At 42.5% G+C, this 15,478-nt stretch overlaps 1 protein-coding gene across 1 annotated transcript in view; it reads left to right on the plus strand.

The window, feature by feature from the left end:
* Positions 1-15,478, plus strand: part of RFX3 (regulatory factor X3) — a 688,772-nt gene that overhangs the window by 602,832 nt on the left and 70,462 nt on the right. The window contains exon 14 of the mRNA XM_086961210.1: positions 12,315-12,464. Within this exon, the coding sequence (XP_086817336.1) occupies positions 12,315-12,464 (150 nt within the window). The remainder of the gene's footprint in view (positions 1-12,314; positions 12,465-15,478) is intronic.

Genomic DNA, 15,478 nt, shown 5'->3' on the forward strand with positions numbered 1-15,478 from the left:
TCAATACTAGCACTGCCTCCACCTCCAAACAATGACTTCCCTCCACTCCCCCAGGACCATTATACTCCAGTCGGGGAAGACTGTTACAGTTCCTACCTGTCTGGAACACCATTACCACGGACAGGTGGGTGAGACAAATCATACAATCCAGTTATTGCCTGGAACTCACTTCAACTCCCCCAAACATATCACCCAAGCAGCATCCAATGTCAACAGAGCATTTAACACTTCTAAAACAAGAGGTGCTTTCCCTCCTACATAAACATGCAATAGAACCAGTTCCCCTGCATCATCAAAACCCAGGGGTTTACTTCCTATTTTTTCTCATCTCAAAGAAGGACGGAACCCTGAGGCCCATTTTGGACTTCAGACCATTAAACCTCTACATACAATCATACCATTTTCATATGGTCACTCTTCAACAAGTCCTTCCTCTACTCAAACAAGGTGATTTCCTTGCCACCTTAGATATCTACTTCCACATTCCCATTCACCCTGCTCACAGGAAATATCTTCGGTTTGTAGTGGACGGTCAGCATTATAAGTTCAGGGTTCTTCCATTTGGAGTCACCACAGCACCCAGAGTCTTCACAAAATGTCTGGCAGTGGTAGCAGCACAGTTAAAAAGACAACAAATTCACATCTTCCCATACTTGGACGACTGGCTCATAAAAGCCAAGTCACATACCCAGTGTGTAAATCACACATGCACAACAATGCAACTGCTCCACTGCTTAGGGTTTACAATAAACCTCACAAAGTTTTACCTTCAACCGTCCCACATCCAACAATATCTAGGTGCCACAGTAAACACCTCCAAATGCCTTGCATAACCCAATCCAGCCAGGATAACAAGCAAGCAAGCCCTTATAACAAAATTCCAGCCGCAACACTCATTTCCAGCTCGAGTGCTTATGCAATTAATAGGCATGATGGCCTCTTGCATATTCATAATACCACATGCAAAACTCCAGATGCACATTCCTTAGAGGAATGCTTAGCACGTAGGTGGAACCAAACTCAAGGTCAATTAACAGATCTGGTGTTGGTGGACAGCCGCACACTTCGCTCTCTGCAATGCTGGAACACCCAAAATCTTTCCAAAGGGCGACTGTTCCTAGAGTCGGTCCACAGATTGTGCTAACAGCAGACACATCGCTCACCGGCTGGGGAGCTCATCTACTACATCACACCAGACAAGGCACATGGACACCTTAGCAAAAGCTACTCCACATCAGTCATTTGGAGGTACTGGCAATCTATCTGGCATTAAAATGATTCCAGAAACACATATCAGGCAAAGCTGTATTTGTGTGGACGGTCATTATAACAGCAATATATTACTTACAAAAACAAGGGGGATGAACTCTGCAGCTCTCTCAACTAACACAGAGCATATGGAGGTGGGCTATTCTTCAAAAGATATTCCTTTTAGCCAAACATCTTCCAGGAATACAAAATCAGATTGCAGATCTGTTAAGTTGTCAAAGCCAACAGATTCACGAGTGGGAACCTCAACCACAAGTTCTACAACTGTTTTTCCAAATGTGGGGGCATCCAGAGATAGATCTCTTCGCCACACATTCAAACAGAAAAGGCCCAAGCTTCGCCGCCAGATATCCACACCCATTGTCCAATGCGATATGGATTAACTGGTCAGGCAGATTTGCGTACGCTTTCCCGCCTCTCCCACTCATTCCATTAGTGGTGCGCAAGCTGCAACAACGCTGATGCTAGTTGCTCCAACATGGCCCAGGTAACCATGGTACACAACATTACTGGAACTATCAGTAGTCCCACACCAAAAACTACATCTCTCCCCACAACTCTTAATGCAGAACCATGGAGAGATCAGACATCCAGATCTAGCACAGCTCAACCTAGCGATCTGGGTCCTGAAGTCCAAGAATTTGTTTACCTCAATCTTCCACCTGATTGTATGGCCGTTATCAGAGAGGCTAGGCGCCCCAACACTAGAGCCTGCTATGCAGCCAAGTGGAAAGGATTTGTTATATACTGTACCAATAACACAACCAATCCTCTAGATCATATGTTGCCTTCTGCATCTTCAAAGATGTAATCTAGCATGCACATCAATTAGGATACATCTTGCTGCCATGGCAGCTTACCTACAAAATAGACAACATTTGTCATTATTCAAGGTACCTGCCATTAAAAGTTTTATGGCAGGCCTCAAAAGAATAATTCCTCCCAGGGTACCACCCTCTCCAGAGTGGAATCTAAATATCGTCCTCACTAGATTAATGGGTCCTCCATTCGAACCTCTACATAAATGTGAGCTACAATAGCTACAATTGCTCACATGGAAAGTCGCTTTCCTTGTGGCCATCACATCTCTCAGAAGAGTCAGTGAGTTACAGGCACTAACTATTCAAGAACATTTTTACAACTCCATCATAACAAAGTCGTTCTCAAAACCAATCCAAAATTCCTCCCTTTCTCCCTTTCACCTCAATCAGTGTGTGGAGTTTTTACCACTCCATCATAACAAAGTGGTTCTTAGGACAAATCCTTCCTAAAGTTATTTCTCCCTTCCATCTCAACCAATCTGTTGAGTTGCAAGTGTTCTCGCAACCACAGACAGTAGCAGAAAAAGCTCTTCATACGCTGGAAGTAAAAGAGCACTTCTTTACTATATTCACAGAACAAAACCTTTTCGCAAAACAAAACAACTTTTTGTATCCTTCTCACCACCACATAAAGGCAAGGTGGATTGTCAAATGTATACAAATTTGCTATCACAAAGCAAAATGTACACTATCTATTCCCCCTAAAGCCCACTCTACCCGCAAAATAGGGGCTTCCGTGGTATTTTTAGGGAACATTCCCTTAGATTACATCTGCAAAGCAGTTACATGGTCTACCCCGCACACATTCACAAAACACTATTGTGTAGATGTACAGGCTAAACAACAAGCTAATGTGGGCCAGGCTGTACTCAAATCACTATTTTAAACTACTGCAACAGATACTGGTGGTCGCCACTAAGGCAGAGTACTGCTATGCAATCTATGCACAGTGTGTGATCTGCAGCTCATATGCCTCGAACGGAAAATGGTACTTACCAGTATGCATCTGTTCTTGGCATGTAAAACTACAGATTCACACACACCCATCTGCCTCCCCGGCTACCTTTATCTGTACTAGTATTATCTTATTTAGATACATCACATAGGCATCTTTTTCTGTTTCTTACAAAACTCCATTATTTCCCTTCTTGGCGAGAAAACAATCTGAAGATGGAGTTGATGCCCTTGCGAACTATTGTCCACAGGAGGAGTCACCTATCTCGTGACTTCCAAAGACTTCTACCAAGACAACAACAAAGTGCAAACATCCGGGCTCAAAACCAGATGGCGATCTATGCACAGTGTGTGAATCTGCAGCTCTACATGCCAAGAACAGAGGCATACTGGTAAGTAGCATTTTCCTTCTAATTGGTGTCCTCAGAAAATTACACCAGGCTGTTTATTAATGAATTTAGGAAAAGAGTGCTTCGGTCAATCTTCAAAACTGTGGATTTTAGAGGAAACTCAACCTTGACTCTAGATGGGAAACTCATTTTAGAAGCGAAGAACTCACCAGAAAATTATCTTTTTTGACTTGTCCGTCAAACTCCTGTATGGCTTTCAACTCTTTTGAGCCACTAAACACTCAAGTGAAGACAGCCACCAAACTGCATAGCCCTTTTTTTTACAGAGAGTGAGCTTCTTTCCAACTATCTTAAACCCCTGATCTTATAATGCATGAGGAGGGTAGGATTTCTCTTGCCTCCCTCCCATTGTTGAATTTGCCTGCTGCCAGGATGGTCTTTACTAGATGTCAGTATAAGAGCAAGTGGCTGAGTTTTGTCACTGGGCTCTAGATCATCACCTAAATCATATACAGGCGTCTTTGAATGTTATCCTTAATATCTTGACTCAATTAGCAAATTCTGGGTCCTACCTAATTCCTCTAAACATTACTTCTGACATATCACTGTAATTAATAATACCTTTATGTAGGTGGTGCTGAGTATAGAACTAGACTCGTTTTTACAGAATTTCTTCTTAATCTGGAAAAATCCTTTATGGTTTTCACTTCAATGTCTTGTTTTCAAGCTGAACAATTGCATCACAACCTTCATATTTCCAGGGTTCTCAGAACAACGTTTTTTATTGTCTGTGGTTCTCTTACTTCAGATCATCAATTGGCACACTAATATCGCCAGGCTCTTAGTCCCTTGTATATTAAATGCTTGCAGTGTGAGAGGAGTACTGTCACCTTCTTCACTTCACTATCCTTTCACCAGAGCTGAAGCAGTTTGCTTCAGCTCTCAACGGCATGTACTCAGTGCTAAAATGTGCAAAGAAACAACTTTTATCTCTCTGCATGCCTTCTATAAGCCCACTGTTTGGGTGCATCTTCTGTAAAAGATGCAGCTTTTGACCAGGAAGTTCTCAACAACCTATTTGCTTCAAGCCTGGTGAAGAGTGAAGCCTGTTTCACTCTCACACAAATGTATGCCTTTGAATTAGATTTCCAACAAGCTGGGAAGGAGAGCGAGAGAGTAAGGAAAATGCCTGTAGTGTTTGTTCCTTCAGAACACCAACCCAGTCATTCACATATGACAGATCTGCTCTGTTACAAAGTTACATGGCGAAAAAAGCATGTGGAGAATGGACTGGAATGGATGCCAGTTACCCACTTGCCTATAAACTGATGTGTGGTATCATCTAATCTTTAGGGTCTATCATCAGTATAGTACTTGTTTTAGTTGCAGAACACAAACAACCAGAATAAATCCTAACTGTTGGCTAGAAGCCACAAAAACTAAGGCCATAAACAATGGCGGGGAGGATTTAACGTGACATCAGTCTTTTTTGGCAGTCTTGTTCCAGGGCTGTCTTTGATGTAGGCGTTCCTTACCCAATGGAATAGCGAGAGAGACCGAACTAAGAGTTTGGAATAATCTTGAAACTATTCTTTCCTTCTCACTGCACATGTGTCTTTTGGCCTAGCTGATTGAGTAGCTATTGTTTGGGTGCCTGGGCATGTAACTCAATTGGTCAGTGTGCGGATGCATGTCTTTAGATGTAGAGCTGTGTGGATGTATTGATGCCTGTATGCATTACAGATTTGCTGTACATGTGAGTCTGTGTGTTGTGTTGTGTTGTGTCTGGATGTATGACGTTACAACGCATGCTTTTCCCACGCATGCTGTTATAACGTAAGTATTACAACGAAAATCTTTACAACGCATTACACTTGGGGGGTGCTGGATAGTGAATAGTTTAATTTACTATTCCAACTCCAGTCCCCGTGGACACTAGGGAAGGTGTTGGATAGTAAATTAAAATTATTCCTTATCCTAGAGCGCCCCCCAGTGTAATGCGTTCTAATGGTTTTCGTTGTAATACATGCGTTGTAACAGCACTGCGTGGTAAAAGTTGCGTTGTAAAGGTTGCATACCGTTGTGTCTCTCTTGTGTGTGTTGTGTTGTGTTTCCCTGTGTGTATGCACTATACAAAAGCCAAACCTACTAACATTGTCACTACTTTTTTGTTTGTAAACGTGAATCAATTAAACATCCCCTACCTTAATAGGGAGTTCTGCTGCAGTCACCAACACTGACTGAGAATTTTTGTTTTTTAATGTCTGAGGTTTCAGAGAGGAGAGACTACCAGTGAAGACAGTAGTCATGTGCTTTACTTGGCCAGTCTTCATATATCCTATGTGGAATCACTATTGTTAGATGAACTTGCTCATGCCATTAGGAAGAGGCTACCTGTCCATGGGAGACTAGCGGCAACAGCAGTGGTGATACCTTTCTACTGCAACTGCAAAATGTATTTCCAGAGTTCAGAGACCAACTGAAAAGTTTCTGTGCTAGAGATGCGAGTAACTGAAACATATTAGGTGTGGATGTTAAGACAACATTCAGGGGCAATTGCCAATATCTCTCAAATGTTGAATGCCTTTTTTTCTGTGAGTGATGACTATTAACATAATTTATTGCTGGCCAGTTCGTCTTTTCTAATCAACATATGATGAAATGGCACCTTGGGTGATGCATAACATAAAAGCATAAACTCAGAAGATACATTGCTATGCTTCCTATGCTAGATATGAACAAAGCGACATACAATGTGCCTACGTTGAAATTCCAGTGTGAGGCGAGCAGACTGATGGACAATTTCTCAGAATATGGTTCGCAGCAAACTCTCACTCACTCAGCGTTCCAAGTCTCCTGCTATATAGGGCACCTGAGATGGGACGCATGTGCAGACCCCACACCCTCCCATCTTCCCCTCCTTAGATCTGCTAGATCAACTTTTCAATGAAAAGGCATCCTTCTTTCGAACTCAACTTGATTGTTCCAAAAACAGGCCAAGAGAACTGTTTAACATTGTTAGAAAACAAACATCATCAGCCCCTCCTGAGCTGACGGCTTCAATTGAGAGATGTGAGGAAATTGCCAACTTCCTTTCGGATAAAATTGCCATAATTGACCAATCCTTCCCTCAAATACTGGACCTGTCCATCCCCCAATTTCCCTTGGACGTTGCCATAGACATACCCCTTTATTCGGCACCGTTCCTACCAACTAATCTGCCCACACACCTTCCCATTCCTACTGCGCCCGATGACATTCTTTCCAACTCACAACTGAAAAATAACGCCGCCTGGCATAATTTCCATCCTATGTCCGAGCTTGAAGTCTGTAATATCATTGCTGAATTAAAACCGACCTCACACATCAAAGCCCATCCCCCTTCTAACCTTGTTTATAATCTCAACCACATCATTGCCCCTTGCTGGACTAAAATCATCAACACCTCCCTTGCCACTGGATGCGTCCCTGACTCCCTTCAACTCGGACAAATCACTCCCATTCTTAAAAACCTCACTGCTGACCCAAATGATCCTTTCAACCTCTGCCCTATCTCTAACCTCCCACTCCTTGCTAAAGCCCTTGAAAAATGTGTATTGGTTTAATTGGACAAACACATAGGCAATTTCAATTTACTGGACTCCTTTCAATCTGGTTTCAGGAAAGGCTGCAGTACTAAAACGGTCATTCTGAACATTGTTGATGACATCCACAGTTTCCTAGACAATGGAGAGGCTTGCCTTCTCATACTCCTCAACCTCTCAGCAGCTTTCGATACAGTTAACCATTCTTCCTTACTTAATTCGCTTTGGCCTTATTGGTTTGGTCCTCAAATGGTTCTCTTCCTTCCTCCAGCACAAAACACAACAAATAAAAATTAACGCCTGCCTCTCCAATCCTACACCTGTCTCCCTGGGCATCCCTCAGGGCTCCATTCTCTCTCCCTCTTTTTTCAATCTCTTTATGGAACCCCTTACCCTCATTGTGAAGCAAACTAGAATCAATTATCACCTCTATGCTGATGACACCCACCTCTACTATAAGATTAAATCCCACTTCGATGTACTTCATTTAAACAATACCCTGAGCAGGATCCGATCCTGGTTCTACTCCAACCATCGTAAACTGAACCCTACAAAAACTGAATTTATTCTCTTCTCTCCAAAAAACAATGGGCTTCCATCCAAGGCTGGATCAAAGATCCCAACGCCCTCAATTGTTCTCTCACATTCTCTGACTCGGCAAAATCCCTAGCTTTTACTCTTGACAAAAACCTGGCTCTTAATGACCACATAAAAAACTCGGCTAAAAGAGCACTTTTCACACTCTGGCACCTCAAGAAAATTAGACCCTTCATTCCTCTAGATGACTTCAAATGGGTTGTCCAATCACTAGTCCTCTCTAAACTCGACTGTGGTAATGCTATCCTCACCGGAACCCCTATAGTACACTTAGCCCCCCTTAGAGCTGTGCTCAACTTGGCGGCTAGGCTCATCACTGACTGTAAACGATTCGACCACATCTTACCGGCCCATAAATCCTTAAATTGGCTGCCCATTGAAGGAAGATGCTTTTATAAGACCACGTGCATGACGCAAAAAGCTCTTCACCAACGATCCCCGTTGTACCTAACTAACAAACTCAATAAAGTGGGCTGCTCCAGACGGATTAGAAGCACTACGTCGCTCCTCCTCGTTCCCCCGCTTTTAAAAAAAGAAAACCACTCAATCTCGTTCCTTCTCCGGAAATGCTCCTTACATCTGGAATGCCCTCCTGAGAGACCTGCGCTGTAACCCCTCCTACCTCAGCTTTAAAAGAGACCTAAAACATCACCTTCTCAACACATTTTGGAGTCCATAATCACTTAGTGGAGAAGTGTGGCTCACTGGTTAGAGGAGGCATATCCTGAAGCAGAGGTCAGACCCGGGACCAGGGTTCAATTCCCGACGCGGCAGGGTCTGAACCCAAGTGTCCACGGACTCGATAATTCTCACTTCGGTGCCTACTCAAATCACGGGCTCATACTCTGCAACTCTGGGCAATAGCTTGCTTAATCTCCACTACGGCCCCCCGCGGCGGGATGCCTGGCTTTCACCTTGGGGATGCCCAGTATGGGTTATCTCACAGGGAAAAGCCAGGACGGGTTCCCAATGCAAGCGCCAAGATGCCCAAGGGTAAGTTGAGCGCTATATAAGAACACACATAATAATAATAATCACTCCTATGACCTTGCTTATTTTTTCCTGCATCAGTTATCTTTCTGCTACTCCTTGCTCTCACATCCCTCTCCCTTTTTGCATCTCATCCTTTCTACTCTGACCTTACCCTCTCCTGAAGACCACCCCCTTTTCCTACCATTACCCCATACCTCTACATTTTATTCTTCCCTGCTGATCCGCTCTTCTCTGCCCTAAGTTGTTCACCCATTTGTATTATTTAGATGTGTTTACCCGCTAACCACCCAGAATTTTGCCCCCATAACTTAATGTGTGATGTATCTGCTTGTTTGGTTTACCCTGAAAAATTGCTCCCCTTGATTTCATCTTCTCATGTGAAGTACTTTTAGCCCCCTTTTGTTAACTTATTGAGGGATGCACTTGCTTGTTCTTTTTTACCTTGAACAACTGCTTTTCTTGATTCCTTTTTCTCATGTAAAGTTCTCTGATACCCCTGGGTCTAGCCAGCGCTATATAAAACCTCTCAAATAAAAATACAAATAAATAAATTGGTGTGCGCCTCAGTCCCTGGGGCATACTTGTGCAAAATATGTAAATTTTTAAAGCCTACTTGTACTTGTGGAGATGTTTATTTATGTACTTATTAATTTATTTATTACGTGTTTTATAGAGCACGAACCAGACCTGTGAGTGTATCAGAGTGCTTTACAGTAGTAACAGGTGGGATACAAGGGAAGAGAGCCGAAGGGATAGGGACAGGTAGATACAGCATATAGTAAAACAATCATAATATCCGGATACATTTTGGATTAGGAACAAATCGATACATTAAGCTAGAGAAGCAGTCTCAACACCCGGGAGGTTTTTTCGGACGTGGCGGGTAGGTATCATAAGGAGAAAAGGCCCAGGGATAATGCCCTAACGATAGGTGAAGCCATGTTATGGAGGTTATTGTAACGTGAGCATTAGGAGATGTGAATCATTACATAGATTTGCACAGTATTCAGCCATCTTGTAGCCACCTGTACCTCTCTACAACGGCGACATGACTCCCAAAATTGTCTGCTCTTAGTTCTTTGTCCTTCCCGCACAGCTGAACTCTCCCCTTTCTAGACAGCATCCTACTGTGTTGCACACTTGCAATGCTCTTTCTCCACAGTAAGCACAGTCTCTTCCCTCAAACAGATTCAGCTCTTCCAGGAGGGTTAAGACTCAAGTCCTTTGCAAAGATCCTCAGTCACCAGAAAGCAGAGCTGATGACTCCACAAGGAAGGCTTTCCTTTTGGGAATGCTGGCCAGTCACCCCTTTCTTCAGCAGAGAGTTCATCTCTCTCAAGGGAGTCTACAGCTCTCCTTGTAGGGGTCCACCTTGGTAAGAGAGCAATCAAACATCCTGGTACAGGCACTCAAATAATTGCACCATCCCTGCACGGTAGTTTCTGCCATTGGTCAACAAAAACACTGGCACACTGACCTGGGTTCTACCTAGTATTTATCTTGATCTTTCAGAAAACAATGTTAAATTCAGAGGCCCATGTCTGACGCTACTTTCATGGTATTTCAAGCATTTGTTAGCTCCAGAGTAGGTAGGTTAAATGTTTTTGTAACTCAAAGTACAGCAGGAAATGAGGAGGAACTTGGGTTCCCCTGATGCGGGAATCTGAAGCAGAAGTACATGAAAAAGAAGCCCAATGCCCAGGACATATTGTTTGGGGTCAAGGGTAACAGGTTTTCATGTGTATTCTGTCCTTGGGACATGTAGGCCCAACACCCTTCCGCACAAACCCTTTGGCTGCCAATTTGTAGTACCACATTATGGATCAGGGAAGAGCACTGTCTGCAGTTAAGGTAATATTTTTGCCCATATGTAAATGCTGCCGAAACTTGTATTAATAGTTCATTATTTGAAAGCTTTTATTATTAGGGTGAGTGATCTAAGTAAATGTTGTAAGCTCTGGCTGCACTACTGACAGTAGTTCCAGCATAAAAATGCCTCCACACGTTTTCAAAATTTAGCAATATGAGTCTATGTATAATGCTCCCAGAATGCTCTCTGATTTGATGCAAATATTTACAGAAGCTTTAAAGCAAGATTGATGATTCTCTGCTTCCAAAATAAAGTGTTCATTAAAAAAATTAAAACCGGGACAAAAAACATTTTGCTAAACTGCTGTAAAATTTCGGGTATTGTTTCTTTTCAGCATCATTTAGGAACATGTGTTGATGCGTGCTAGTATTTCCCAAAAGTATTCATAATGGAAAATCAGTGTAACCAGTTTCAATAAGATTATGGGAAACAATAATAAACAAGCACCACCAAAGCCAATAGGTCTGAAATTGGTGGTCAGCTTTTTAGTTTTGTCAATGTATGACTTGTTTTGGCATGGTTTTTCTAAAACCTTACAGTTGTGGGAATTGCCGGACCCTCAACATTATAACAAACATTAGCAAAAGGAAATATTGTTTTTTGGTCTCAAAAAGCACGCACTGCCACAGTAGTTAGTGGCACTGAACAAAACTACTTTGTGTGCCCGTTCTGCTCCTTGTGAAAGAGCAGAATGCTGTTACTCACAGTGAAGCCAGCCGATACACAGAGTGAGAGAGACAGAATTTTATAGACACAAAAGGTAACGGTAAATGCCAGATAAATTAAGGGCCCAGTTATAAAAATAAGTCTCAAAAGTGCACCCATGATATATGTCCTTGCATTAAGTGCAGCTACATGGCTTTCATGAATTCCAAATAATTTATAGAAGTAGGACAAGAAATAGTACTCCTAGAAATATTTGTCAACTGCATTTTAGCATGAGCAAATATGCATGTGTAGACTTGCTCATGCGAAAAACAGAGTTGTTGCAAGTTCGCTTTCTCTCCAACCACTTTTTCCCAAATCCGGAACAAGGTTTATGTCTGCTATTGTGAGGAGTAAATTACTAACATTTCTCAGTGTGGAAAAAGATTAGAGAAGAGTTGTTAAAAACCCTTAAAACATGCAAGTTAGTAGGTTTGCACAGAATCAAAAGGGCATTCTACCCCTGGAACTATTGCTTACCACTACCTTCAGCCCCAGAAAGTAGATCTGCGGAAATGTGGCAATTTAAGGGGATTGCAAGTATTCAAACACTACTAAGATATGAGCCCTGGCATAATCAGAGAGGCCATATCAGTGCTCTAATATAATGAGAAAGCTATCATAATTTGTTGCTGCACTACATGGCACCAAATGGGCAAGTGGATTTTGTTACAGGACAAGTAGATTTATAAAGAAACCTGCCCATGGACAAGTAGATATTTTGTTAAATTCCACACCCCTGGAAAGGCCGTTTCCACTGAGCTTTTACACAAAAATGTATACAGTAGTACTTCTGGTCAAGATGGAAGAGGGGCGAGGACAGGGCTCTCAACAGAGTATGTGTCTCCCTTTTACCTCTCACAGGAGTTTGGTGCACTTCATGGACCCCAGGAATGTTCTACAATCTTTATCCCTATCTGGCAGGCACTACCCAGCCTACATTGTATGTACCGTCCACACAAGAGGTCAAAAATGGTTTCATCTCCCACATAGTAAAGCACCACAGATCCACTCCATGCTCACCCTAATCCACGCCTGCCAACATGTACAGTGCACACCCTCTCCACACGTTTCATGTAATTTACTGGGAGTTTTCATAGGCTATAACCTATTTTCCTAAGGGCGATATCAAAGTATTTGCTACTAAGTGATCACATATGTTTCTTCGCAGGTTGCTGCTGTAAGTGCCTTTGCCCAGACTCTGCGAAGATACACATCTCTAAATCACCTAGCACAGGCTGCTCGTGCTGTGCTGCAGAACACTTCTCAAATCAACCAGATGCTCAGTGACCTCAACCGTGTGGACTTTGCCAATGTCCAGGTAATGTAAGCTTTTCCAGGCGTACTTGAATCGTACTCGTTTTATCATTTCTTCAATATGGTGAAGCCGGACTTTGAACAGCCTGAAAGTGTCCTATTTTTAGACTTCAGGGTCGCATTTTCTGCCGCCATATTTATTCTGTATGTCACATTTTGAAATGTGTGCTGATTTATCCAATGGAAGATTAAAGACCGCATGTCAACAGTGGGCCATTGCAGCGCAGTGCAATTGCCTGGCCTGGCAATACAGGTGCAGAGCTTCTTCCAGGCAATCAAGACAACTGCATAACTTAAGGTTAAAAAATATTCAAGATGGCTACTAACACGGACACTGGGGTAAAAGCAGTACTGATCATGGCACGGTCATTAGTGAAGCATGGTGTTGAATTAGCGAAACTGATAGAGAGTCATCAGATAGATATCGCTTTCATAACAGAGACTTGGGCAGATATATCATCAGACCCAGATCTGCGTTCTGCGCTTCCCCTCCCACTACAGCATGATAAGAGCGGATAGAACATACAAGCGGGGAGGGGGGCTTGCAATTATTGCCAGAGAAGGCATGAGAGTAACAGGAGGTTTGAGCAATTGCTCACCCGACTGTGAATCTCTGCCTTTCCAGATAAAAATCAATAATAACTACTCTTTTAAAGGACTTCTTTTATTTCGCCCACCGAAAACCCAAGCTCTGTTGCTGCAAAATATCAGTCGATTTTGGAAGACAGCATAAATAGTTCTGACTACACAGTCCTAGGAGATTTTAATTATCACCTGGAAAAGGTAGATGATAACAACGTTACTACATTCATAGATGGAATGGCTAGCTTCTCCCTGAGACTGATGGTTAAACAAGGGACACATAAGGCAGGACATACATTGGATGGAATTTTCACTTCCTATAATAGGATAGAAGTCTCGGAGGTTATCCCGGTGACTTGGTCAGATCACCAAGCTATTATATTTATAATACAGAACACCCCGCAACCAATGACACCATCAATAACTTAGGGCACAATTATATACCAGGACTCGAGCAAAATCAATTCTTCAAATTTTCAGACTCAACTATTAATGACAAAACCAATTTTGGAATTAGGTGTCAATAATATGGTTAATGAGGTAAGTTCCTGGATCAAGACAGCGGCAGATTTAGCTGTCCCTAAAAAGAGGATACGATCGAAAAGGAAAAGGCCATCTGAACCCTGGTTCACCGACAAACTTAGAAAACATAAAAAAAAGTAGAAGATTTGAAAGGGTAAGGAGATCTGACTACGCAGAGGCAAGGAAAAAAGAATATGCAACCACCCTATCAGACTACAAAAACATGATTGTTGAGGAGAAAAGTAAACATTTTACTAAAAAAATCAGAGTATCTAAAAACTCCAGTAAGGAACTATTTAATACAGTGAAAAAACTAGATAAGCTCCCTGAGAATTTACAGAAGATAGAGGATCCAGATTTCTGTAACACTCTTGGTGAATTTTTTAATAACAAAGTGGAGGCAGTGTATAAAACTTTTAGAAATAGCATAAATAGTCCTGTGGAGATGAAAACACCAGGGATCTATTACCCATCCTCTGACAAAACTTTCTCTTTTCTCCCACCAATGGAGGATCAGATCGTGCAAGTAATAAAAATAGCAAAATCGGGAGCCCCATCGGACCCTTGCCCTCCAAAAAATTTTCATCTATGTCCAGAGCTGATTAGTGAGCAACTCAGATTAGTCTTTATAGAAATAATCCAGTCAGGCATCTTTCCAGAATCATGGAAAATGGCGTCGGTTCGGCCTTTGTTAAAGAAAGCTAATATGGATGCGACAGAACCTAAAAGCTATAGGCCTATATCTAGGATTCCCTTCCATGCCAAAGTGTTGGAAAAGCTGATTAACAGGCAGATTATGTCCTTTATTGCAGAAGAACTACTAGATCATTCCCAGTATGGTTTTAGAGAAGGCCACGGAACCGAGACCGCCTTAGTGATGGCAGCAGAAGAATTAAGGAAAACTCTGGATGAGGGAAAGAAGGCCGCCCTGATTTTGTTAGACCTATCGGCAGCCTTCGACACGGTCAACCACGAAATCTTGACCGGTAGACTTCAGGAACTGGGCTTTCAAGACAGCGCCACCAAATTACTAAAATCTTTTTTTTAAAATAGATAATTTGTGGTAGAAACGGATGGTAGGGTTTCCAAACCTTTCAAGTTGCCATGTGGGGTTCCACAGGGCTCATTCCTGAGCCCCACCCTTTTTAACATTTACGTGGCCCCACTGGCAGCAATATGGTTTCTCGGTCATATCATTTGCCGATGATACACAGGTGGTGATCTCAGTATCAAACAATATGGAGGAAACAGTTGATCGTTCTAATATCTGCATGACACAGATCAACACTTGGATGCAGAAGAATTGCCTCAAATTGAACGGCGAAAAGACAGAGGTTTTGCTACTAGGCCCTGATACTGCCTTCTGGTCCCCAAAGTGGTGGCCGGCTGACTTGGGCGATTGCCCTACACCAGTTTCAAAGGTTAGAAACTTGGGGGTAATAATCGACCAAAGACTGACATTTGAAGGTCAAATTAATAAACTTACCTCCACCTTCTGGGGCATCCTAAAAATCATTCGGAAGATCCGCCCGCTTATCCCTATGGATACTTTAAAAACAGTGGTAACTGCATTGGCTATATCGCGTTTGGACTACAGAAATGCCTTATACGTGGGACTTCAGGCACAACTCCTACTCAGACTCCAGCGAACGCAGAATGCAGCAGCTAGATTAATCTTGGATATCCCTAAACATGAACCAGTAACTAATCGTTTGAGAGATCTCCACTGGCGGCCAGTAGGGGAGAGAATCATATTCAAGGCTCAGTGTCTTGTATTTAAGGCTTTACAGGGGAAGGGGCCTCTTTATCTGAGAACACATCTCAGGAAATATTCCCCTTCCAGAAACCTAAGATCAGCACGGACACATTTATTGGTAGTCCCAAGGTAGAAGCAGCTACGCTGATGTTGTTCAG

This window comes from Lissotriton vulgaris, chromosome 3_1 (genome assembly GCF_964263255.1).
Source record: "Lissotriton vulgaris chromosome 3_1, aLisVul1.2, whole genome shotgun sequence".
Classification (NCBI taxonomy): Eukaryota; Metazoa; Chordata; class Amphibia; order Caudata; family Salamandridae; genus Lissotriton; species Lissotriton vulgaris.